At 42.6% G+C, this 27,495-nt stretch overlaps 1 protein-coding gene across 1 annotated transcript in view; it reads left to right on the forward strand.

Moving 5' to 3' along the window:
• The first annotated feature begins 9,024 nt into the window (after window positions 1–9,024).
• Window positions 9,025–27,495, forward strand: part of LOC109913702 (cAMP-specific 3',5'-cyclic phosphodiesterase 4A-like) — a 224,662-nt gene continuing 206,191 nt past the window's right edge. The window contains exon 1 of the mRNA XM_048617787.1: window positions 9,025–10,256. Within this exon, the coding sequence (XP_048473744.1) occupies window positions 9,994–10,256 (263 nt within the window). The 5' untranslated portion in view covers window positions 9,025–9,993. The remainder of the gene's footprint in view (window positions 10,257–27,495) is intronic.

Genomic DNA, 27,495 nt, shown 5'->3' on the forward strand with positions numbered 1-27,495 from the left:
CAAAAACACCTGCAAATAGGGGGAAAGGGAGAAAGAATGGTAGAAAGGCAAAATGAATGGCTGTGGATGTGGCAACAATGAATGGCTCTTTACTTAAATGTGTGTGGTATTCAGAATAAAATAAATGAATTAACAGTACAAGTAGAGGTTAATGAGTTTGATCTTATAACCATTATGGAGTGATATTTACAAAGAGATCAAACCTGGGAACTAAATATTCAAGGGAACAATGATCATAACATAGTAGAATATAGCATTCAGTTTGAGAATGAGAAACATGGGCTAGGAAATAACTGAGCTGAACATTTATGAGAATAGTTATAAGACTGAGTTGGCTGTTGAGGACAAGGAAAAGAGTTTAACAGCAAAGACAATTGAAGAACAATGGCAGATGGTTAGGAAAATAGTTCATGACTCACCACAAAGATATGTGCCAGTGAGGAAAAAGATTCTAGGAAGGGGATAAAATGACCATGGAAGTTAAGGATAATATCAAATTGAGAGAAAAATAGTATAATGTGGCAAAGATTAGTGGTAAACCAGATAAATGTGAAAGTTTTAAAAGGCAACTGAAAACGACCAAAAAAAAACATGAGAGAAAATAACGTGAAGGCAAACTAGTGAGTAATATAAAAACACACAATAAGGGCTTCTTTAAATATATAAAAAGGAAAAGAGAGCCAAAATGAATGTAAGCCAATTATAGAACAAGGCTAGGGTAATAATAATGTGGAGCCAGAAAATGGCAGAGGAGTTGAATAAGTATTTTGCATCAGTCTTCATGGCAAAGAAAATTAATACTATTCAAAAAGTACTAAATAATCAAGGGGTCCTGGTGGTGGAGGAAATAAGCACAGTAATTATCTCTGGAGAAATAGTACTAGGCAAACTAATGGGGCTCAAGACTGATAAGTCTGATGGGTTGTGTCATAGGATTTTAAAGGAAAGTTGCTACAGGGATAGTGGATGCACTGGTAGTAATCTTCCAAGGAACCTTAGATTTGGGTAACTTCCCAAAGGATTGGAAAACTGCTAATGTAATACCAAAAAGGGAGGGAGACAAAAAAACACTGGTAACTAGAAATAGTAGGAACTGCAGATGCTGGGTCTACAAGGGTCTAGACCCGAAACGTCAGCTTTCCTGCTCCTCTGATGCTGCTTGGCCTGCTGTGTTCATCCAGCTCTGCACCTTGTTATCACAGGTAACTAGAGGTCAGTTAGCTTAAAATTGGTCATTGGGAAAGTGTTAGAATGTCTTATAAAAGGACATATTAGCAATGTAGGGGAGGTAATGGCCTAAGTGGTATTATCGCTGGACTGTTAATCCAGAGACCCAGATAATGTTCTAGGGACTTGGGTTCGAATCCCGCCACGGCAGATGGTGGAATTTGAATTCAATAAATATCCAGAATTAAGACACTAATGATGACCGTGAATCCATTGTCGATTGTCAGGAAAACCCCATCTGGTTCACTAATGCCATCCTAACCTGGTCTGACCTACATGTGACTTCAGACCCACAGCAATGTGGTTGACTCTGAATTGCCCTCTGGGTAATTAGAGATGGGCAATAAATGCTGTCTTGTTAGCGACACCCTCATCCTGTGAAAGAATAAAGGAAAAAAAAGTAATTAGAAATACATGATATGATTAAGCAGAGTCAGGATGGTTTCATGGACAGGAAATCATGCCTGACAAATGTATTACAGTTCTTTGAGGAGGTAACGAGCATGATGGATAAAGAGGAGCCAGTAGATGGAGTCATGGAGTCATACAATGTGAAATACATTTGTATTTCCAAATGACGTTCGACAAAGCTACTTAGAGTCTTAGAGCTGTACAGTGTGGAAGTAGACCCTGCGGTCCAACTTGTCCATACCAACTAGATATCCTAAATTAATCTAGCTCCATTTGCCAACATTTGGCCCATATGCCTTTTAAACTCTTCCTATTCATATACCCACCCAGATGCCTTTTAAATGTTGTAATGGTACCAGCCTCCATCACTTCCTCTCGCAGCTTGTTCCACACACACACCACCCTGTGTGAAAAAGTTGCCGCTTAGGTCCCTTTTAAATCTTTCCCCTCTTGCCTTAAACCTATGCCCTCTAGTTTTAAACTCCCCTACCCTGGGAAAAAGACCTTGGCTCTTCACCTTATCCATGCCCCTCATGATTTAATAAACCTCTATAAAGTCACCCCTCAGCCTCTGACGCTCCAGGGAAAATAGCCCCAGACTATTCAGCCTGTCCCAATGGCTCAAGCCCTCCAACCATGGCAACATACTTGTAAATCTTTTCTGAACCCTTTCAAGTTTTGCAACATCCTTCCTTTAGCAGGGAGAGCAGAATTGAACGCAGTATTCCAAAAGTGGCCTAACCAATGTCCTGTACAGCTGCAGCATGACTTCCAAACTCCTATACTCAATGCACTGACCAATAAAGGCACTTAATAAGGTAAGAGGACATTGTGTCAGGATAAGTATATTAGCTGTATAGAGGATTGGCTAAGTTAGGATGAAGGGGAAATTTTCAGGATGGTGTCCTATAATAATGGAGTGACACAGGAATCCATGCTGGGTCCACAATTATTTACAATATATTAATGACTTGGATGATGGAAGTGAATGTACTATCATCAACTTTGAGGGTGACACAAAAATTGCTGGGAAGGCAAGTAGAAAGGATAACATTAATGAGTCTGCAGAGAGATATGAACATGTTAAGTGATTGGGCAAAAACTTGGCAGATGGAATATAATGTGGGAAAATCGGAAATTATGTCCTTTGGTAGGAAGAATAGAAAAGCTCAAAAATGTTTAAATGGGGAAAGACTGCAGAAAGCTGTAGCAACAGTGGGACTTGATGGTCCTTGTGCATGATTCACAAAAGTTAGAATCCAGTTCAGAGGGTAATAGGGAAAACAAAAATTATTGGTCTGGATTTCAAGTGGAGTGAAGTATAAAAATAGGGAAGCCTTGCTAACTCTAAGGATTGAAAGTATAGGATTCTTAGGGGCCTTGTCATGGTAGACTTGGGTAGTTTCTTCCCCCATGTGGAGGAGTATAGGAGCAGAAGATATCATTTCAGAATAAGGAGTTGCTCATTTAAGACTGAAACAAGGAGGGATTTTGTTTTCTTTCAGATGGTATTGAGATGGTATTGGAATTCTTCACTGAAGAGGGCTATCAACAGCATTACCCTTATTAATCATTTCTATTACCTCTTCAAATGACTCCAATAAACTGTTCAAATGTGGTTTCCCATTTATAAATCCATTCTGGTTCTTCCTAACCAACCTACCTTTTCTCCTTGTGACTGTTAATCTATTCTGAATAATTGTTTCTGGAAGTTTCCCCACCACTAAAGTTAAATTGACTGATGTGTAATGGCTGGGCTTATCTTACAACCACATAGGCATATTTCTGCAATTGTCCAGTCTAAGGCAGTCACTGGAGTCTAGGGAAGATTGAAAGATTATGGCCAGTGGCCCTGCAATTCCATTTTTGTATTGATAGCCAATCCATCACTTCCTGATAATGAATTTTGAAACCCTTTTAGTGACGCAGCTTCTTCTTCTGTCATTATACCTGGGTATCATCTTACTCCTTGGTAAAATCAGATACAAAATATTCATTTAGTACCTCAGCAATAGCTCTTGCCTCCATGTGTTAATTTCCTTTTTGATCCCAAAACCTTTCATCACCAGTTTGCACACAGTAGTCTCCCACAAACAGCAATATGATGATGACCAGATCATGTGTTTCAGTGATAGTGATTGAGGAATAAATATTAGCCTGGAAACCGGAGAGAACTCTTGCACAATCTTTTCAGGATAGCACCATGGAATCTTTTACAAACGGTCTTGAGAGTAGACAAAGCCATGGTTTACCATTTCATTTGAAAACTGGTGGGTTCAACAATTAAGCATTTCTCAGTACTGAACTGAAATGTCAGCCTGAATTATACATTCCAAGAACTTCAGTTTCGTTGAATCCACAGCTTTCCGACATAGAGGTGAGAGTGTAATCACTAATGTGAACAAAACTTCTATATTTCAATTAGTCATCTTCACCCATCTGATCTGAGGTACGTGCAAGGAAATAATAAAGGTGGCATGGTGGCTCAGTGGTTATCACTGCTGCCTCACAGCGCCAGGGACCTAGGTTCAATTCAAACCTCAGGCGACTGTGGTGTTTGCGTGTTCTCCCCATGTCTGCGTGGGTTTCCGCCGGGTGCTCCAGTTTCCTCCCACAGTCCAAAAACGTGCAAGTCAGATGGATTGGCCATGCTAAATTGCCCAAAGTGTTCAGGGATGTGTAGGTTAGATGCATTAGCCACGGGAATTACAGGGATAGGGTAGGGGAATGGGTCTGGGTGGGATGCTGTTCGGAGGGTCTGTATGGACTTGTTGGGCTGAATGGCCTGTTTCCACACTCTGGGGATTCTGTGATCAATAGATGAGAATCTGTGCTGTATTCCTTTACAGTAATATGAAACTTGTATGACTGTACTGCTATTTTCCAATGTTGCAGTATTCATATAATAGATCAGTAAAAGTTCACTTGGGAATTCCCCAAATAATTGACTGGCAAGGGCATTGGACAGCTGAACTCTGCAGATCATGAAGAACCCAGGTACAGCTCTTTGTCAATGCTACATAAGTTGCCTACAGTGTGTACAATCTATACAACGTACTGATGTGCCTTCTTCAACAAGACTTCCAAAACTTACAACCTCCACTGCCAAAAAGGGCTTGGGCAGCAGATGAAGATAATGTTACTTCCTTACAACGGAGAAAATTAAGAAGAGATTTGACAGAGGTGTTGAAAATCTGGGATGGTCTTGATAGTGAAAAGAAAGAGAAAGTATTTCTCATGCCAAATGTAACAGTGGTCAGAGATTTAAGGTGATTGGTAAAAGATCCCGAGACAAAATGAGGAAACATGCTTTTCAACACAATGAGTTGTTGTGATCTGGAATGTGCTGTGTGAAAGAATGATGGGGTCAAATTCATGAGTAAATTTACAAAGGGAATCACATCAATACCAAGGGAAAATAATGTTAGGTCTATGAGGTAAGACCATAGGCTCAGCTGAATAAGTATACCAAAGAGCTAGCATGAGACATGATATATCATTGTTTCTTCTGTTCCTTAACCTTTCTTCACTGGCTCACATTTATAGATTTCCCTGCAGGTTAAGCAAGCCTCTACCCCACTCCACCTCCAGCCCAACTTCTCAAAAGCAAATAGGAATTTGCCATAACTGAGACATTGCCAGTGCTGGCTCCTTCCTGTGAATGATTTCAAAAAGTTGACTTTAGCCCAATGGCATTTCTACTACAGTTGGCATAATGTTTCTGACTAAGGAAGAGGGAAAAAATGGATATTGTTTCTATTCCTGATCGTTATTCCTGATTGAAATTGTGTGACAGGGTAGGATTAGCCACAGTGGTAATACCCTTGCATCAAATTAACATACTGCCAACACTCATGCGTAGGCTCTCACATGAAGAATGGCAAATTGGAGCGATATTAGAAAGAGTCCGGTGCTGTGGACATGTTCTACACTAAGAATCATCACCTTCAGGTGAGGAGAGAAGAAATTGGGAAGCACATTTACATCAAAACAAGTTTGAGAAATCAGTTAGAGATGGTAAGAACTGCCGATGCTGGAGTCAGAGATAACACTGTGTGGAGCTGGAGGAACACAGCAGGCCAGGCAACATCAGAGGAGCAGGAAAGTTGACGTTTCAGGTCGGGACCCTTCTTCAGAAATGCATTTCTGCAGTATTTCTGAAGAAGGGTCCCGACCCGAAACGTCAAATTTCCTGCTCCTCTGATGCTGCCTAGCCTGCTGTGTTCCTCCAGCTCCTCATTATGTTATCTCTGAGAAATCAGTTAAATGTTCTTCTTTGTACAAATCCTCTCTTGGTATTTATTTAGTTACTAGAAAAAGCAGAATTGAAAATGTTACTTTAAAATTTTGGTCACCTGAGGCAATTTCTTTGCGTGCATAATTAAACTAATTAACTCTGTAAAACTGGATGTAAAACAAGCTTGACCTCACCTAGGAAAAAGCTGTTCCCTGGTCAGCACCTAGTGCATTATTTTAAACAGTTAGGTCCTCCAGCACGACATGGTTTCAGTATTTTCACTAACATAATGCACTGCGAGAACTCACCAAGGCATCTTTACAGAAGTTCCCAAACCCAGGACCTCTACCAGAAGGTGAACACCTACAAGTGTAGGGAAGGCAATGGCCTAGTGGCATTATCACTGGACTGTTAATCCAGAGACCCGGATAACATTCTAGGGACCCAGGTTCGAATCCTGCCACGGCAGATGGTAGAATTTGAATTCAATATAATATCTAGAATTAAGAGTCTAATAATGACTGTGAATTCATTGCTATTGTCGGAAAAGCCCATCTGGTTCACTAATGTCCTTTAGGAAAGGAAACTGCCATCCTTACCTGGTCTGGCCTACATGTGACTCCAGACCCACAGCAATGTGGTTGACTCTGAACTGCCCTCTGGGCAATTAGGGATGGGCAATAAATGCTGCCTAGCCAGCGATGCCCTCATCCTGTGAATGAATAAAGAAAACAAAAAGTTGCCCTCCAATGAATAACCATTTAAACTTAGAAATGCTACAACTGTTACTTGCCACTTATCAGCCCAAGCCTGAATATTGCCCAGGTCTTACTGCACATGGACACAGATTGCTTATTATCTGAGGTGTTGTGAATGATGCTGAACATTGTGCAATCATCAACAAATGTCTCCACTTCTAATCTAATGATGGTGGGAAGGTCATTGATCAGTTAGCTTAAGATGATGGCATCACGACCACCTGCAAGTTCCTCTCCAAGCCTCTCACCATCCTGACTTAGAAATATATTGCCATTCCTTCACTGTTAATATCCTGAAATTTCCTTCCTAACGGCATCGTGGGTCTACCTATACCAAATGGACCACAGCACTTCAAGAATGCAGTCGGCTACCCATTTCAAGAGCAACTAAGGATGGCAATAAATACCTGCCATCTAGTGATGCTCACTTCCCCTGAATGAATGCAAAGGTGCTGAGGATGGTTGAATCTAGGAACTGTTCTGAGGAAGACTTGCAGTGATGTCCTGGGACTAGGATGATTGACATCCACAACCACAAGTATCTTCCTCTGTTAGAAAGAACTCCAGCCGATGCAGAGTTTTAACATGGATTCCATTGACTCTGGTTTTGCCAAGCCCAAACCCCTCCAACCCCCAACACCCCCAACCCACAAAGCCAGACTTGATCAAATATCACTTTGCTTTCAAGGGAAGTTGTTCTTAGTTCTGGAGTTCAGATCTTTTGTTCGTGCTTGGACTAAGGCTATAATGAGGTAAGGAGCTGAATGGCCCTGGCAGAACGCAGACTGAGCATCAGTGAACAGGTTATTGCTGAGCAAGTACTGTTTAACAGCAATGTTGATGACCCCTTTTGTCACTTTGCTGATGATTGAGAGTGGGTTGGGTTTATCACATGGAGTGAACTGTATCATCTGAAGGTTGGCACCTGTGATGTTGGGGACCTTGGGGGAACCTGAGAAGGATCATCACTCGCACTTATGGCTGAAAATGGATGTAAGCGCTTCAGCCTTGTCATTTACACTGATGTGTTGGGTATCCATATCATTGAGGATCGATATATTTATGGAGCCCCCTCCTCCTGCTGGTTGTTTAATTATCCATTACCAATCACGATTGGATGTGATGGGACTGAGAAAGGTAGGACAAAGGTGAGTCAGTGAATCACTGTTTGTAAGAGGAATGCGCTAAAATGATTGTCATCCACCAACCACAAGCATCTTCCTCTGTACGAGAAATAACTCCAGCCAATGCAGAGTTTTAACCTGGAATCCCATTGACTCAGATTTTGCCAAGGCATCTTGATGCCACACTTGGTTAAATGCCATCTTGATCTCAACGGCAGTTACTCTTATCTCTGGAGTTTAGATCTTTTGTCCATGTTTGGACCAAGGCTATAATGAGGTAAGGAGCTGAACAGCAATGTACTGGAAAGGTAAAGATAATCAAGAGAAGCTAAAAATATCAAAAACAAACAGGACACACTGCAAGCGAAAGACACAGGAGTGATTAAATTGGTGAAAAGGACGTTGATGCGGACGTTCACAATGAATCGCAGCAGTCACATCATAAACATGTAAAAACAAACTAAATTTCATGTTTCACCGGACAACATGCAAGTTTTGCATGAGTGTTGGTGTATAACAGGGGCTGGCGACAAATGGGAAATCACGTGATATGCAAAGTTGCGAGAGAAACAATATCTTCAGAGAAAAAAACAGTTTGAAAATGAAGATGAACTTTTGAAAAAAGGAGGCACGTGATCAAAATCCCAAGTTCATAATGAATACGAGCACTGCATCATCTCCTATTCTCAGTCAATGTGTACAAACACTGCACCATCTCTCACTCTCAATGTGTACAAACACCACATCATCTCCCACTCTCTGTCAATGTAGACAAACACTGCATCATCTATTCTTAGTCAATATTTTCAAATGGAGAGAGAACACCACAAAAGGTTCTTGAAGGGAATATTTTTCTCTTCCTCTGTGTCCTTTAATGTAGAGGAAGCGAGCCAACCAGAGCAGGAATATCGCCCAACTTTCCCCTTGACTTCCTAAAAATATAATCAGCCGTGGGTCTAGCCTCTTCACCTGGCTTGTCAATTAAATTAAATGAATTTTTAAAGAACAGGTTATACTGAAGGGAGACAGGCGGAGATACATGGAAATAGGCAAGGGTAGCAAACAGGAGACAGAGACAGCACATTAAGCGGGAGAGAAGTGGATGGAGAGATGATAGAAACCGGTTTCTTAGATATTGCTCAGAATGAAACTGTGGTTTGTGTATCTCGGTGACAGAGAGCGCTCGCGAGTATTTCTTAACAACAGAATAAGACACTAATCTTCACTGCTAGAGAGAGAGGGAGAGAATACACGGGTGGGACTGAGGGGCAGAAAGAGCTTTGGAGAGAGACTGAACTCTGCAGCATAGAAACTGAGCAATAATCCAGCGCTGACACTGGCCAGAAAAGGCGCCGCCAGCGAGACCTGCGCCAGAAACGGGCACAAGGAAACTGCAAATGTAAGTTTCGTGGGAATACAAGGGACGGCCGGGGAGAGGTGGATTTCATAAAAGCTGAATAAAAATAGAAGCAGGGCGACAGAGGAATGGTGAATCTGGAACACGGTGCCGGCGAGGAAGGGGGAGAAGTTTATTAGCGATTGCAGCCTCGAGTACCATGCGAGACAACTGGGAGCCAGCATGAGGATGGACGAGACACCGAGAGGTGTTTAAACAGGGGAACGGTGGGGCAGCGATCCGCTAGACAGACAGCGATCAGAGCAAAATAAACCAGGCAAATGGAAGTGTAGCACGATCGGAATCGCTGCTGATTCAGACGGAATCAAAACAGAAACGAAAATAGAAGGTGCCTAGTAAAGAGGAAGCAGGGGAGAGGCGACTAAAATGACTTGAACGGCAGTGGGTTGCAGCCGTACAAGACTGAACTGCTAAAACCACTATTTTGTAACAACAACATAATCAGGTGGAGCCAGGCAAAGCGGAAAAGTCACAGAATCAACTCGGGGGGAAAGCGGTGTAAATGAGGAACGTGCGTGTGAGGAGGCACTGAAGTCAGCTCAGTACCTTGGAGGATCTGAGGGAACGGGGAATAGTCTCGAGTCCTTCTCCCTGAGTTGTTGCAGGGCCGGGAGGAAAGCACTTACAGCCGTTTCTCCCAGCTCCAGCCCGTACCGGCAGCGTTACGGCCATATCTAATGAGGTGAAACTTCATTCCCGTGAGCCCTGTCTCTCCTGAGGATCTGCTGGAGCCGTCCCCGTCATTCCCGGGGGTGAATTGCTCGCTGTCTGTTGGTGCCCGTTACATTGAAGTCAGCTTTCACTCTCCTTTCACGGGCGATGGATCCTCCTTCTTGCTCCAAGAAGAGCCTGTCCCTGTCCCTGCCCGTCCCCAGAGAGGGGCAGAACACTCTGAAACCCCCGCAGCACCTGTGGAGGCAACCCCGAACCCCTATCAAAATCAAACACCGCGGCTACTCGGACACAGACCGGCATGTACACCGCCAGATGGAACGGTCTAACGCCGTGGATACAAGTGACAGACCCGGGCTGAATAAATCCCGCATGTCCTGGCCATCGTCCTTTCAAGGAACTCCCAGACGGTAGGAAAGGACTTAATCTAACTACACAGTAAACAAGGAATTCAATACAGAGCCCAGTGTCCAGCTGGCGCTCATTCCGTTCGTACAGCTAACTTCTACACTCACTCCAATTGAGAGCTGCGAGTGATCCCAAGTGGTTGATATTAATGAATCCCCCATTTCCTTGTCTAGGATTGTGAGAGTGACTGAGGACTGTCTCAGTATTAGTCATTTTCTCAGCAAATTTATGTATATTTAAAGTTTTTCAAAGTCCTTTTTAGAAAAAAAATGCTACATACAATGTTAGGTCTTGCATAGACCCTGAGTATTGAAGGTTATGTCTGTCCATTGGGGGCAGTGCCTGGGGAAGTTGGCAAGTGCAGAGTGATAGCCCTGTCTGTGCAATGGGGTGTATCGGAAACTGTCTACACAGGGACTGTCTGTCTAATGTGGGAGCTGTTTAGCAACAGGGGCAATGTCTGTAGTGAGAGTGCAGTGTCAGGAGACTTGTAGTTATTTTTACTTCTTATTTATGCATGTGCTTTGTAGATGTTTAAACATGAAAATGCCATTGCGTCACTTGTATGAACTGCCACAGGATCCCACTTACAGGGGGACAATTGTCTTCAGAACACACATGTACCAAATCAACATACCACTCCTTGTATGTTTTAAAATTGTTCATTTCAGGGTTCTTTTTCCTATGACAACAAGGTGCAGAGCTGGATGAACACAGCAGCCCCAGCAGCATCATAGGAGCAGAAAGGCTGACGTTTCGGGCCTAGACCCTTCATCAGAAATGGGGGAGGGGAAGGGGGTTCTGAAATAAATAGGGAGAGAGGAGGAGACGGATAGAAGATGGATAGAGGAGAGGATAGGTGGAGAGGAAACAGACAGGTCGAAGAGGCAGGGATGGAGCCAGTAAAGGTGAGTGTAGGTGGGGAGTTGGGGAGGGGATAGGTCAGTCCAGGGAGGACGGACAGGTCAAGGGGGCGGGATGAGGTTAGTAGGTAGGAGATGGGGGTGCGGCTTGAGGTGGGAGGAGGGGATAGGTGGGAGGAAGAGCAGGGTAGGGAGGCTGGACGAGCTGGGCTGGTTTTGGGATGCGGTAGCGGGGGGGGAGATTTTGAAGCTTGTGAAATCCACATTGATACCATTGGGCTGCAGGGTTCCCAAGCGGAATATGAGTTGCTGTTCCTGCAACCTTCGGGTGGCATCGTTGTGGCACTGCAGGAGGCCCATGTCGTCTGAGGAATGGGAGGGGGAGTTGAAACGGTTCGCGTCTGGGAGGTGCAGTTGTTTATTGCGAACCGAGCGTAGGTGTTCTGCAAAGCGGTCCCCGAGCCTCCGCTTGGTTTCCCCGATGTAGAGGAGGCCACAACGGGTACAGCGGATGCAGTATACCACATTGGCAGATGTGCAGGTGAACATCTGCTTGATGTGGAAAGTCTTCTTGGGGCCTGGGATGGGGGTGAGGGAGGAGGTATGGGGGCAGATGTAGCACTTCCTGCAGAGAAAAGTGCTGGGTGTGGTGGGGCTGGAGGGGAGTGTGGAGCAGACAAAGGAGTCACGGAGAGAGTGGTCCCTCCGGAACGCAGATAAGGGTGGGGAGGGAAAGATGTCTTTGGTGGTGGGGTTGGATTGCAGATGGCGGAAGTGTCGGACGATGATGCGTTGGATCCGGAGGTTGGTGGGGTGGTACGTGAGGACGAGGGGGGATTCTTTTTTGGTTCTTATTGCGGGGACGGGGTGTGAGGGATGAGTTGCGGGAAATGTGGGAGACATGGTTGAGGGCGTTCTCGACCACTGAGGGGGGGAAGTTGCGGTCCTTGAAAACCGAGGACAACTGAGATGTACGGGAGTGGAATGCCTCATCCTGGGAGCAGATGCGGCAGAGGCGAAGGAATTGGGAATAGGGGATGGCATTTTTGCAGGAAGGTGGGTGGGAGGAGGTGTATTCTAGGTAGCAGTGGGAGTCGGTGGGCTTGAAATGGATATCGGTTTCTAGGCAGTTGCTCGAGATGGAGAGAGAGGTATTAGAGATGGTCCAGGTGAACTTAAGGTTGGAGTGGAAGGTGTTGGTGAAGTGGATGAACTGTTCAAGCTCCTCGTGGGAGCACGAGGCGGCGCCGATACAGTCATCAATGTAACGGAGGAAGAGGTGGGGTTTAGGGCCAGTGTAGGTACGGAAGAGGGATTGTTCCACGTAACTTATGAAGAGGCAGGCGTAGCTTGGGCCCATGCGGGTACCCATGGCGATCCCCTTTGTCTGTAGGAAGTGGGAGGAATTGAAAGAGAAGTTGTTGAGGGTGAGGACGAGTTCGGCTAAGCGGATGAGGGTGTCAGTGGAGGGGGACTGGTCGGGCCTGCGGGACAGGAAGAAGCGGAGGGCCTTTAGGCCATCTGTATGGGGAATGCAGGTGTATAGGGACTGGACGTCCATGGTAAAGATGAGGTGTTGGGGACCGGGGAATTGGAAGTTCTGGAGGAGGTGGAGGGCGTGGGTGGTGTCACAGACATAGGTAGGGAGTTCCTGGACCAAGGAACAAGTTCCTTGACAAGCTTCAAAGTCTACCCTCCCCCTACCGCATCCCAAAACCAGCCCAGCTCGTCCCCGCCTCCCTAACCTGCTCTTCCTCCCACCTATCCCCACATCCCACCTCAAGTCCCACCCCCAGTCCCACCCCCATCTCCTACCTACTAACCTCATCCCGCCCCCTTGACCTGTCCGTCCTCCCTGGACTGACCTATCCCCTCCCTAACTCCCCACCTACACTCACCTTTACTGGCTCCATCCCTGCCTCTTCGACCTGTCTGTTTCCTCTCCACCTATCCTCTCCTCTATCCATCTTCTATCCGCCTCCCCCTCTCTCCCTATTTATTTCAGAACCCCCTTTGCCTCCCCCACTTCTGATGAAGGGTCTAGGCCCGAAACGTCAGCCTTTCTGCTCCTATGATGCTGCTTGGCCTGCTGTGTTCTGCACCTTGTTGTCTCAGATTCTCCAGCATCTGCAGTTCCTACTAGCTCTGATTCTTTTTCCTATTGTTTTGTTTCCTCTCCTCAAAATGCCGTCTTATGCCCTGGTGGAGGATACCTCTGCTATCAGATCGCAAGTGCCCATTCTTTACTTGTGAAGAAAGGCAGTAGTGTTGTTATCAATTCCCTGACTTTAGCTCCTATCGATGCACTTGCTATTCCAAGAGGGGCTAAATTTTCTCTGTGTAACTCATGCCTTCAAGGCTAATTGTGACTGAGATCAGCATACAGTCAGAATCAAGCTGGAACCTCTAGTCCATCCAGCTCTGGTATATAATGCCATGATCAAATCACCCATTGCAGAAGTTGGGAGTGTTTTTAGTGCATCTTTCTGATTGACAGGCAGTTGTCATAATTGTATTTAAAAACTTGAATAACTATATATTCATCCTTTCTCGTTAAAAGTCCAAATCAATAAAGCCTTTAGGGTTTCCAGCATTAATGTATCAGAACCCAGTGATGTGATGGGACGAATATGTCAGCCAGTTCTACACCAGCCACTAGGGTTTGGAGATTTGTCAACTTAAGTCTCAATATTTTTGACCTAGTTTTTTTTTCCTCATGAACTGACATTTATAATTTCCAAAATGAAGTCTTAAATAAGTCTTAAGATCAATCACATTGTTCAATTTATCATTGAATTGTCTTTTGTTATTTTATTATTTTGTTCAAGTTTTCGTTAAAGGCATCAGCCTAGGCTTTGCTTGGATTTTTAATGTCTCAGTTCCAACATTTGAGAACGGTTTCAATCACAACTATACCTCCTGAAACTGAGATGAATGGTAAATGGAGAGTACCCACATGCTGTGAGCATTTGGCATTTTCTTCGCTAATAGCAAGCTTCAAAGGATGGGAGATTGAGTCATGGAAATTTGTCCAAGAAAGATATATTAACATAAAGATATGACCAGTTTTGCTCTTCTGTTATGGATTCCTCTTAGAAAAAACTGAAGCAAGATGTGAACATAAACAGCTATTATTGTGTGAGAATTTCCAGCACTGGCAAAACATCAGCTGTAGCAGCTTTTATTAGTGATTATTAAAGAAAACATACAGTTTACAGAGAATTTTTTTTAGTCAATCATTAGTTTTAATTATTTAGGTAAAGAACCTCTCCTGAATTGTTTTGGAGTCTTTTTTTTAAAATCTGGATAAAGCATATTCATAATGACCTTTGAGTATTTGATGGAATAATTTTTGTTCCTTTTTAAAGACTTGGCTGTCACATGCATGAAGGTTATGTGAAGAAATTATCCACATCAGATTGTTTGCTTATTATTTTTACAAAGCATAAATATTAATTGGTCAAAGGAAAATTCAGAACGAGCTGAAGATGGGGAAATTGATGGAAAGATATGGTATTTGGGAATGCATAAACATGGAATCTGGTAGTTTGACAGATCCCATAGTGGCTTGAGTTCCATTCTCCTGGGTCCCCTTTCCAGTATAGACTTCCCTGAAGGCCATCAGTTTCTAGCAGGGTCCAATAATGGATCTGAGCAACTTCTCCCTTAGATTTTCTCACTTCCCTAACTTCTCCCTCCTCTGGCTCTGCAGCATCCCCACTCACCAGTATCCACAAATCGCAAAACTGCATTACGAGTGCATTATAAAACTCCAACCCACTGTATCTGTTACTGAGAGAGAACAGCATTTCACACGTGCTGTTTTAAAATCCTAAACTCATGCTATTAAACAGCTGGTATTTCTTTTTCCAGATCTGTATGTTCTGCATGTGCTCCAGGAGATACTTTATTAGAAGGGTACTTAATACTGCAATTATTTTCTTTCTGTGATGCTTTAACTAGCAATACCAAAAAAAAATGTTGTGAACATGGTGCTATAGATCATTTTACTGGTATTATTTACATCCTAGTAAGTTAATAATGTTAAAGGAACATTATTCTCACCTGAAACAATTATTATTAGCACACCCCCTCTCAGTTTTTCATCTTCTGACTTGGAGCCACCATTGGTTTTCATGCAGTTATTGGTCTATGTGTCTGGGTTGACCTTCACATTCCAAACCTACCAGCCATTCTTTGTCAGATTGTCGAGACAGTGAAGGGTAATGGACTGGTTCCATACCCATTGAATTGATGCTTTGTGACCGAATGCTATAAATTGTTTTCACCAAAACCACCACCCAAACCAGAGCAGGTAATTTGTTTTTGATCACAAAGAGATAATAAGGAAAAGCCATCCAATCAAAATTTACTGATTTTATCGGATCTCAATTCAAGGAGGGGCTGATCTTAACCAGATCCTCAGACAGTTTTGGGAGGAGCTGATTTTAATTTCTCAGTATATGGAAGGGCTGATTTTAATAACATCTCAATTCCGAGAAGGTCAGATTTTAATCAGATCTGAATACAGGGAGGGACTGTTTTAAATCAGATCTTTACACAGTATTGGGAGGGGCTGCCTTTAATAACATCACAACTCAAGGGACCTCAGATTTCAATCAAACCTTAATAAAGGAGGGACTGATTTAAATAAGATCCCAATATGGGAAGGAACTGATTTGAATGAGGTCCTCAGTCAGTTCAGGGCAGGACTGATTTTAAATACATCTCAGTTCAGGGTTGGTCAGATTTTAATCAGATCTTAATAAGTGAGGGATTGATTTAAGTCAGATCTCAATGCATGGAGGGTCTGATTTTAACCTGATCTCAATTCAGGAAGGAACTGATTTAAATTAGATCCACACATAGAACATACACCATAAAACTTTGTGTTGAATGATGAAATCATTTATTGCTTTGCAAAAGCAGGCTCACCATTTGGCAGACTCACCAACAGGCTGTTCAGAGAACATGGAGCTTGTCAGAAAACAAAGTTCATAGTCTGTCATATAGTGGCTGTTAAGTCACTTTGCCCTGGCTGTGAGACATGGATACAACCAAACGGTGTCAGAGAAATTAACCAGATGAATTACACTTTCGCTGTTTTATCTGCAATATCAAGTGGCGGGACAGAATTCTCACACCAAAGTTATTTTAGAGAGCACGCTTATCAGAGATCAGCTTCTCTGGGTCAGTCATGTGACTCACTTGAACAATTCCCACAGGCAGGACGCTGCTACAGCCGGCTGAGCATGGGAACTACAACATAGGAAGTTACCAACTCAGCAACAAAGATGTTCTGAAAGCCAATCTCAGTGCTTGTAAGGTGTACCTCACTATATGATTAAAAAAAAACTCTAAATAAATTGAAATAGAGAAGTTCCCAACATCAAGACAGTCTCAACATTTGGGGAGAACAGAGTCAGCTTCCTACAGGACAAGTTATGTCATTGCAAAGCCTGAGCCATCCCCTCAATTCCTCCAATAGTCACCTTTTTTGTCATACTTGAAATCAATTCGGCAAATCAAGATTTGTTCTAACAATGAACGGTCGGTTTCCTTGCTGAACACTCATCTCACGAAACAATGGGACAATCCATCATTAGATTATTATTATTATCATTCAACTCGACAGGGTAAATGCAGGAAGGATGTTCCCAATGATCAGGCAGTCCAGAACCAGGAGTCACAGTCTAAGGATAGAGGAGATGTTGAGAAATTTCTTCACCTAGAGAGTGCTGAGCCTGTGGAATTCTCTGCCACAGAAAGGCCAAATTGAATATTTTCAAGAAGGAGATAGAGCCAAAGGGTATGGGGTTAAAGTGGGAACAGGCTTCTGGGTTGGCTGATCAGCCATGATCATGTGGAATGCCAGAGAAAATTCAAAGGGCGGAATAGCTAACATCTGTTGTATTTTCTATGATTATTAATTTATGTTATAAGGTTGCTGTCAAGCACTTTGGGATGCTTTATTAAATTAAATGTACATTAAAGCCCAAGCTGTCCTTGTTGCTGTTTAAGAGATAACAAGGTGTAGAGCTGGATGAACACAGCAGGCCAAGCAGCTTCAGAGGAGCAGGAAAGCTGTCGTTTCGGGCCTAGATCCTTCTTCAGAAAAATCAGGAAATCAGAAAAATCTTTTTTCTGAAGAAGGGTCGAGGCCCGAAACGTCAGCTTTCCTGCTCCTCTGATGCTGCTTGGCCTGCTGTGTTCATCCAGCTCTACACCTTATTATCTCAGATTCTCCAGCATCTGCAGTTCCTACTATCTCTTGTTGCTGTTTAGTCTTCTGCCTCTGTTTGGATGTTTAGATCTCCTCTGATTGTATTGTGGGTAATTGCATTACAATGAAGATATGCTGTAAGTCCTTCATTAAACCACTTTAAGAGACCTGAAATTGTGAAAGGTGCTGCATAAATTTAATATAGCACAGTATTACATGGTTTTAAAGTACAGAAACAAACCAACAGCATAGAAATCAGGAAGATATCTTAAATGCAGCAGGGAGGCTAAGGCTGGAATAAGGAAGGCTAAGAGGAAACATGAGGAAAGGATAGCAGACTGCACTGAAACAAATAGTAAAATGATCATCAACCATATTAATAGTAAAAGATTAGTGAAGCATAGAGTGGGGCCTGGGGTAAACTGCTTACTGAAACAAAGGATATGGCAGAGGTACTAAATGTATATTTTGCTTCTGTCTTAACCAAATTAGAAGATGGTGACAATAGCCCAGTTGAAAATGTGGGTGTTGAGCAACTGAGCAGTATAGTGACAGCTAAAGAAGAGGGGCTGAAAAAGCTGGCACCACTCCAGGTAGAGAAGTCACCAGGCCCAGATGGAATGCATCCTAAATTGCTGAGCGAGATAAGGGAACAAATCAAGGAGCTGTTGATAGAAATTTTCCAAGCCTGTCTGAACACAAGTTTGGTCTTGGAGGACTGTAGGATTGCAAATGTGACATGGTTGTTTAAGAAAGGGGCAAAGGATAACCCAGGAAACAACAAACCTGTCAGCTTGACATTAATAGTGGGATGGAGATGGTAAGAACTACAGATGCTGGAGTCAGAGTTGATACATTGTGGAGCTGGAGAAACACAGCAGGTCAGGCAGCATCGGAGGAGCAGGAAAGTTGATGTTTTTAAACCCAAAATTTCGACTTTCCTGCTCCTCTGATGCTGCCTGACATGCTGTGTTTTTCCAGCTCCACACTACGTTGATTAATAGTGGGAAAACTGATGGATGCCATAATAAAGAATGAAGTAAATATACAGTTTGAAAAAAATTTAATACTGACAAGTCAACATGGCTTTGTCAAGGGCAAATAATGTCTGACAAATTTAATTGAATTCTTTGATGAGGTGACACAGGCAGTGGATGAGGATAGTGCTGTGGATGTTGTATATTTGGACTTCCAGAAAGCATTTGATATAGTGCCACATAGCACTTTGGTTAGCAACTTAGCAATGTTTGAGATTGATGCGTCCTTGGCAACATAGATTAGAAGTTGACTAAAAGATAGGAAACAGACGGTAGGCATCTTGCAGATTGGAGATGAGTTGAAAGTGGTGTTTTCCAGGGATCTGTTTCCAGTCTTGGGACATTCGCTTTATCTGATTAATATGTTGAGGGAAACGTCTCTAAATTTGCAGATAACACTAAGCTGGGGAGAATAGTGAGTTGTGAGGATGATACTGAATTATTTCAGAGGGAGCATGACAAGTTGGCCAAATGAGCAGACACTTGGCAGATGCATTTCAATGCAGAGAAATGTGAGATAATGCTTTTAGGTAGAAGAAACATGGGGAGACAAGAAAACAGGTCAAAGATGCAACTTTGAGGGGAGCAGTGGAACAGAGGGACCTCGGGATTCATGTGCATGATTCTCTGAAGGCAGCCAGGCAAGTTGAAACATTTGGTAAGAAGACCTTTTTGATCCTTGTTTACAAAAACAGCCATAGCATCACTTCTTTGCTTTTATATACTATATGTCTACAAATCATTGGTCAGACCACAATTGGAGCATTATGTTCAGTCTGGGCAGAGTTCAAAGGAGATTTACTAGAATGATACCAGGAATGAGGGATTTTAAATACAAGGAAAGATTAGAGAAATTGGACTTATTCTCCTAAGATTAAGAGGTGACCTTATTGAGGTTTTCAGGATTATGAACAATTTTGACAGGATAAAGAAGGATATCCTGCTTCCAATAGTTGGTGTGTCAGTAACTAATAGGTCACAATTTCAAGATTGTCAGCAAGACAGTTAAGAGTGAGATGAGGGGAAACTTCTTTACTCAGGGAGTTGTTAGGATTTGGAATATGCTGCCTGGAGAGTGGTGGAAATGGATTCTGTAGGAGGTTTCAAAAAAGAACTGGATATACTTGGAAGTAATGAATTTAGAAGGCTATAGAAACAGGGCTGGAGAATGTGACTGGCTGAGTAGTTCTTTCAGGAGCTGGTACAGATACAATGATTCAAATGGCCTCCTTCAATACTGTAAAATTCTATGATTCTATTTGATCTGATGTGTACTCGTGCTACACATGAGCTGTCTCTCATCCTTCTTCATGTAATCTGATTAGGACCAGAAGGCAAAATCTCAGAGTAAAGGGTTTCGAATTTAAGACAGAGATGATGAAGGGTCCTGACCCGAAACATTGACTCTCCTGCTCCTCTGATGCTGCCTGACCTCCTGTGTTCCTCCAGCTCCACACTGTATTAACCTATATCGCTACTTCACTGATTGATATACCCCAGATTCTATGTTTCCTCTACTTCATTGAGCCACTTTGTAGCCTCTTTCTTCCTCATACCAAACTATCAACTCACACTTATCCATGTTGAAGGTTATTTGCATATTTCACCCAACTGAGTGACTTAATAACATCTCCTATATTTTATCACAGCCTCCTTGTTATTGACTGTCTTTATTAGCCCCCATCTCCAAATCTTTGTCATCTGTAAATGTCATATTGTACTTCTAATTCCTAAATCCATGTTATTTATGTAATTGGTGAAGAAATGGTCCCAGCGCTAGTATTTGTTGAATGTCAGTTTCCATCTTCTGCTTAGCTGAACCACTACCTTTCACCCTGACTCTCCGTTTGGATCCAGCTTACTATCTATCGTGTTACTTGTGCCCTGAGTCCACGTGTTTTGCTCATGCAAGTCTTTCTTTAAGCAGATTGTTCTGTAAGATACTCCAGCCTAGAGGATTCCAGAAGCACAGTCCATAGGATAAAATGTAGTATGTTCATTAAGTAGTTCCATGTAACATGCAAGTTAAAGAATAGTGATGCATAAGCTGCTGCAACTAATAATCAGCAAAACCATTTATTGTATGGTGCAAAAGGTAAGGATAATGCTTTGTTCTCTTGTGTAGCATCCTGTACTAAGAATTTTTAACCATTTAACACAATTTATAAGTTAGTACAGGGGCAGGTGTAGTTTTTGCACGGCAACATTATCCACTTATTGGTGTAGATTCTCTGTCACTTCTCCATCGACACAGACTGTGGCTGGGCAGCTGGCAGCATCCACTCAACAGAGAGTACAGTCCCACCAGAACACTCAGTCCATTTTGAGTGCTGGATCACTACCATTTGAACAAAAAGCAACAAAGCTCTGAAAAAGAGTCATATTGGACTCGAAACATTAACTCTGTTTCTGTCTCCACAGAGACTGCCCAACATCCGAGTTTCTTCAGCACTTTCTGTTTTGTTCCACTTACAGAGGAATGGATATCAGGAATTTAGGAAACAAGCTCTTTCTATCTCAGGGTTTAAAATTGGAGAGATTTGCTTTGGGAGCTGAGTGTTATGAGCTCTGGATGAATGACAATCTTTTGATTTTACAGGGACAGCCATGGTGTTCTGGTGCTGTCTCCCTTAATCAACCATTTACTCTTCCTGCTCTCCCCCTGGGCTCCTTACCACACTGCATCATGTCATCACACTTCTGTATATTCACAATGTATTCTTGCTGCCATTTCCTCACTAATTTCCCGTTGATAGTACAATACAAATTCTTGATAAAAACGTTCAGTTACACAATTCAGGAAATTGTTTTTCTTCCCCCTGTCTCCCCAGTATTAATTGATGTACTTTTAGACTTCCCTTCTTTTACACACTATAAGGTTTGGAGCAGAACAATTCAATTTCAAGCAGTCAGTGTTGACATTAAACACGCAGGGCAACTACAACATGAAGAATGAAGATTTTTGTACACTCCCATAAAATACTCCTAGGGCAGTTACAACACAAGGTTAGGGAAAAAATGAGCCCATATGCAGTAAGGAGCAGGCTCTCTTTCCTTTAAAAGCACCTATAAAATTACCATAAGCTTGTTCCAATTAAGATCATTGCATGCACAAAATATTGTGCAAGTCCTTTCTAATTTTATTTGTTTTGTTTACAGTTTGAAAGAGACAGATGTTGTGCAGAGCCCTGGCCAGCAGGTCTCTGAACCAAAGTTATTGCAAAGTAGTTTATCAACAGAAAATCTTCACAGTTTCAGTGGTTTGTAATGTTGTTTATTTCTTATTTTTGTTGTCCTGCTTTCAATTAAGACATATATTTTACAATAGAGCGTGAGCGCATCATAAATTGCAAGAGAGATTAACGCAACACACAAACACATATTGTATTCTTGATGCGTCTTTAAGTGGCTAACAGTACACAAGGATTATGGTAAAGATGTCACCAAATACTGGAGCCAAAGGAGTCAAGGTTACAACCCAGCCCCCTCAGTGAAACAGAAATAGACCTTCACATAACAAAAACATCTGAAGCTCTCACGCAATGAATTTTGAAACACACTGATGGTTTTGTGAGAATGATTGTAGCTGCAAATGGTCAGAAAGGGAAAGCAGGGAAAGTCGAGTTTTTGGCGAAGGTATCATCGTTTTATCTTACATTATATTTACTGAGTTGATATTGAAGGGGGCAACCCTGGAACACGGTTGATTCAGATACCATACCTCTGGCACTGAAACACCTTATAGGCATCATTGGGTTCTATAGATAGTAAAGTGCCACTGGTGACAAAGAGTTTTAGCAATCAAGCAAGATACTAAAATGGGATCTGTAAAGTCTGTGCTATGCTGAGCCATCAGCTAAGTTTGTTATGATGCTTTTATTCCCCAGCCTTGGTGATACCAGAGACAGTGCAGGTCAGAATAATAGTCTTTACTGTGGCTGTTACTAACTGGGCTTGCACAACTGCCTTTGCTTTCAGTATTATAACTTTGTTCTGACTTCAAGTAGCAACGTGCTAGCTGACAATGTTGTACTTCCCACATCCGCCACCTTGTGGTCATTATCCCAAAATCTCCTTATTTGGCTTCTGTGAAATGCTTTGTGATGTTCTGTTGTGTTGAAAGTGCTATAGAAATGTATTTTGCAATGCGCTGTGAGTAGCCAGCTGTATGCTATGAGGCTATTAACTCAGAATGGAGTTATGACTCCCACATTTTAGACAGACCCAAATAACAGAGGCTTTTTGAGCCTGTCTGATATGAATTTCTACATAGTTTTCATAGCTTAACAACGATCTAATAATCATTTGGAATGACAGAACCTGAGGATTCCTGAAAACGCGTACATTTTGTTGAAACTTTTTGTCTTACACTCATCAATACAATTTGCAGGAAATACCAAAGTGAAGAGAAAACGGTATTTATACTCTATGAGAGCGAGGTGCCAATTTGTTGGCAAGTAGACTCTGATTGGGGCATTGCTATGGAGAATGATGACTTACAGTTAACTGCCAAACTTTGTTTAAATTTTAAGCCAGACAGGTTAACTTTGATTGGTGAAGAGGTGTGTGTGCTGAAAACTATGTGTATGAATACATAAGGCCAGTTCTGTGCATATAGGAAGAATATTTACATGCATTGTGCCTGATACAACTCAATAGCCATTTTCTTGCTCATATCTCAGGGCAGTTCCTTGACTAATCAAAGTCAAACCACCTAGTTTAAAATTTAAACAAAGCTCCGCCTCGCCATTCATTGTTGACAGACTATTATATCACTTGGAATGTTTCAGTCAAGGTCAAACACATATATTCCAGCAAACAGCATTCTGCAGCAGGAAGCCTGTCAGATTTTGCCCTCCCATACCAGAGGCCACCAAAGGTAAGCCGTCCAGGCTAGCATCAGCTATAACAACACACATGGTCATTGTCGATAAGAGGATGTTAGTTTGTATGAATTGGCGTGTGAGGGGAATGGGGATTGTATGGTGCTGATGGGACTATGACGGATAATGAAGGCTGGGGGAATGTTTTATATTTCTCCCTTTTAGAGTTCTGGTTCTCATTTAGATCTAGGACTAGGACATCTTTGATAGGTGTAGGACATTCCTTGGGTTTGTGAAAAGGCGTGTTTGTGCATAAAAGTGCATGGACCCATTGGGACTGTGAAATCTGTCCAAGAAGCTGTCCAAGAAAATGTATTATTTGAAAAAAAAAGTTAGATATTTCAGAGTGCCTGTTTACATAAAACCAATAAGGAATGCTGCTATATGACTGATTTCCCAAACTGTCATTTTCAAAAAACAGGATGCATATCAAGTCAGCATTTTGATGCCCAGCTACAACTGGCCGTTGAATGGAAATGTCTGTTTACATAAGGAATTAAGAACTTAGGGTTAGGCAGTCAATGGAAAGTTTGCTTTCATAAGAGGTTAGTTATAGTAGAATAGATTAGAAATTTATTGTCACATTTTACATGACAAATACAGTGAAAAGTTTTAAAAGTCGCCACACCATGGTGCCTACACCAATGACAGAAGTCATTTATTGTAATAAAAACAAGTAAAATTAAGCCAAAGTTCATCACAGTTCAGTTAATGGCTTCTGGGCTCAGGGAAAGCTGATTAAGGAACAATGGAATAAGATGCAGCCGGGACAAGACTGCCATTCTGGAACGAGACTGCCTGCCAGGCTGCTGGAATACATAGATGCCGAGGATGAAGAACATCTGTGCCAGGACAAGACTGCCTCATCAGGAGACTGCCACACTGTGCCGAGACCGCTACTTTTCCTTCAGGTGCCTGGGCCTGGCTGTGGACCTGGACCCTCAGCCTAGCCTGAGAGTCTGGGCCAGGAGAGTCAGCCTGGGACCTGCTCCTCGCTTGCTGGGAGACCCCAGGCTGGGTTGGAGCCATGTCTGGTTCATCCTGGTGTTGCTGCTGCTTCGTCAGAGGCTGCCTCCTTCACTCGTCACTCTCCAGACTTAAAAAATAAGAAAAGAAAGCCGACAGGAGCGAATGAGCCCAAGCTCAGCCCACCTCCTCCACCGCCATTAGTTGAAGAAGTTTCAATGAATGGACTTGCTTGTTATCAATAAGAGTGTTTCTTCTCACCAATAGTGTCAGCTATTATGTTTCCCAATGATGATAATACTAAGTAAGTCAGATCCTGAAGTGCAACCTGCCTTGATAGATCATAAATTTAACTTTTGCTGTTGGTTATTTTGGTGATTAGCAACTTTTCTTTTTCAGCAATAACCTTCACAGATGCTCAATTTTAATTGTCATGAACCACTTGGGAAAGTATACTAATACTTGAGACCCACTACTCCCAGGGTCAGCACAAAAGTTAAAGTCCTCAATTTTCTTCTCTGATGAACTGAGGTTATTAGAAAACACTGACCAGATCCTCTACAAACTTTAATATGTAGAAATCAATTCTAACCACAGGCAAGCAAAACTATGAATTATCAACTTATGACTCTACTAGCTGAAACTTGAACACCCTTCAGAAACTCTACACTTACACACACACAGACATGGACAGACAAACATGGACTCATGCGTGGACAGAAAAAAAATTACTGGGAAAATAATAGCACCAGTGCACAGAATCTGATGTGGCATTCCTTTTGCTTCTGAAGTCCTTCTGCTCTCCAAGCTTCTCATTCTTTCCAAGTTCTTTCAGTTTTGTACTGTCGTCTCAAGGCAGTTGACACACTAATGGTACAGTCTTTCAGTCACTCGTTGGAGACAACAGCTTACAGCAGCCAATGGAAGAGAATAGCTAGTGATCATCTAGGTATTGGTTAATTTACTTCAGAGAGAAAAAGTGAGACCCTTTCTCTGTCGAAATCTGGAAGCTTCTGCCTCTGTATTTGATCACATGCACTGTTCATCTGCCCAGGAGCTAATCAGAGTTGTTCACCTGATGACTGCTGGCATCCACAACTGGTCTAATTGCACAAACCAATCTGTATCTGAGCGAAGCTTATTCTGCACATACACAATGGCATGGCATCTTAAACCTCTTTCTCTCACTGCTTGATCAAACCAACAGTGTAAACCCAACTCAGAATGCATTCCAGTAACTTGATTTCAAAGTGCAACAGCTTTTTCCATAGTTCTTCATTTAAAGCAGTCTTTTTTCCGGTGTGGGTCACAGTCCAAAATAATATAGTCTTTACAGAATGAAGTGTCATTCTTAGTTCTTAGTTAATTGATTCTTTTTAGTTTGATATCCTGGAGCCATGGTGCCCTGAGGCAGTCTTTCTATCCAGGTGTCCTTGGGAACTGGCTGCCCCTGGGTCATCCAGTCTGATTCCCAAACCAGGCCACAACTCTGCAGCATAAATTGGAAGTGCAGATGACCGTATTTAAAGGTGGGTAAATGGAACCAAACCTTCTCCTGCTTCTGCGCACTGAACCCAGGAATGTAAATGGGGGTCTCTGATTCACAAGACCCCTGAGCTGTGAACCATTAAAATCTTGATCAGACTCAGTGAAAATTGTGGAGTACTAGAATATCCCTGTCTAGGTGAGCCGGTCAGGAGTGCCAGGTGTAGGCTTGTGACCAACACCAATCTGCCCTCCTTAAAAGGCATTCCTGAAAATCATAAACCCAGAAATTGGGGTGGGAATCCTGGAATCACCATTTTGAAGGGCTCCAGAATCAACTTAGTTTTACAAAAATCCAAGCATTGGTCATTACTTTGATACTTGCTTTTTAATTTTGGATTTAATTATTAAAGTAAATTTAAATTTCTCAACTGCTGCGGTGGGATTTGAACTGTACTTTTAGAATTCTTGTTCAGTGCTGTAACCACTTGATACCCTGTCTGAATGAGGTTAACGGTAGGTTTGGCATCTCTAATTCAACATAAAACTAGAGGTTTCAGTACCTGATTAGAATTCCTAATCACTCAAACAGCATTTCTCCCTACCTCCAATAGTAACTAAACAAATGTGTTCAAAGTTAATGAAAAATAACGAACTAACTAAGGGAGGTGACTTAGAGGTAATTCCATTGGACTAGTAATCCAGATCCCCAGGCTAATGTTCTGGGAATGTCGGTTTGAAATCCAATGTGGAGACGGTGAAATATGAATTTAGTAAAAATCTAGCATAAAAAGCTGGTCCAATGGTGACCCTGTATCCATTGTTGATTGTTGTAAAAGCCGACCTGTTCACTAATGTACTTTTGGGAAGAAAATATACTGTCTTTACCTGGTTTGGCTTACATGCAATGCCAGACCCTCAGCAATGTGGTTGATTCTTAACAGTTCTCTGGGAAATGGGAATGGCTTCAAATGCTGGCCTACCCAGCGACATCCACATTTCATGAATAAGAAGAAAATGTTTTGAATACCACTTTCTGAAAATGCAAAGCCGTGCCCAGATTTGAATCTTTCCATCATTGAATGTATTTTAAGGTTGAGATAGACACTTGGTCTCTCAGACAATCAAAGGGTATGGGGAGCAGCCAGGAAAGTGAAGACCAAGATCCAACATGATTGTGTTGAATGGCAGAGCAATGTTGAGGTGCTGAATGGTCATCTCCTCCTCCTACCTCTTGATGTTTTTGACTTCCCAGAGATTCCAGGACAATCCTGAAGGATGAGATAACAAAGTGTAGAGTTGGATTAACACAGCAGGCCAAGCAGCATCAGAGGAGCAGGAAGGCTGACGTCTCGGGCCTAGACCCTTCTTCAGAAATGGGGGAGGGGAAGGGGGTTCTGAAATAAATAGGGAGAGAGAGGGAGGTGGATAGAAGATGGATAAAGGAGAAGATAGGTGGAGAGGAGACAGACAGGTCAAAGAGGCAGGGGTGGAGCCAGTAAAGGTGAGCATAGGTGGGGAGTTAGTGGGGGATAGGTCAGTCCAGGGAGGACGGACAGGTCAAGGGGGCAGGATGAGGTTAGTAGTAGGAGATGGGGGTGGGGCTTGAGGTGGGAGAAGGGGATAGGTGGGAGGAAGGACAGGTTAGGGAGGCGGGGACGAGCTGGGCTGGTTTTGGGATGCGGTAGGGGGAGGGGAGATTTTGAAGCTTGTGAAGTCCACATTGATACCATTGGGCTGCAGGGTTCCCAAGCGGAATATGAGTTGCTGTTCCTGCAACCTTC

Source organism: Rhincodon typus, chromosome 38, assembly GCF_021869965.1.
Source record: "Rhincodon typus isolate 14 chromosome 38, sRhiTyp1.1, whole genome shotgun sequence".
Classification (NCBI taxonomy): Eukaryota; Metazoa; Chordata; class Chondrichthyes; order Orectolobiformes; family Rhincodontidae; genus Rhincodon; species Rhincodon typus.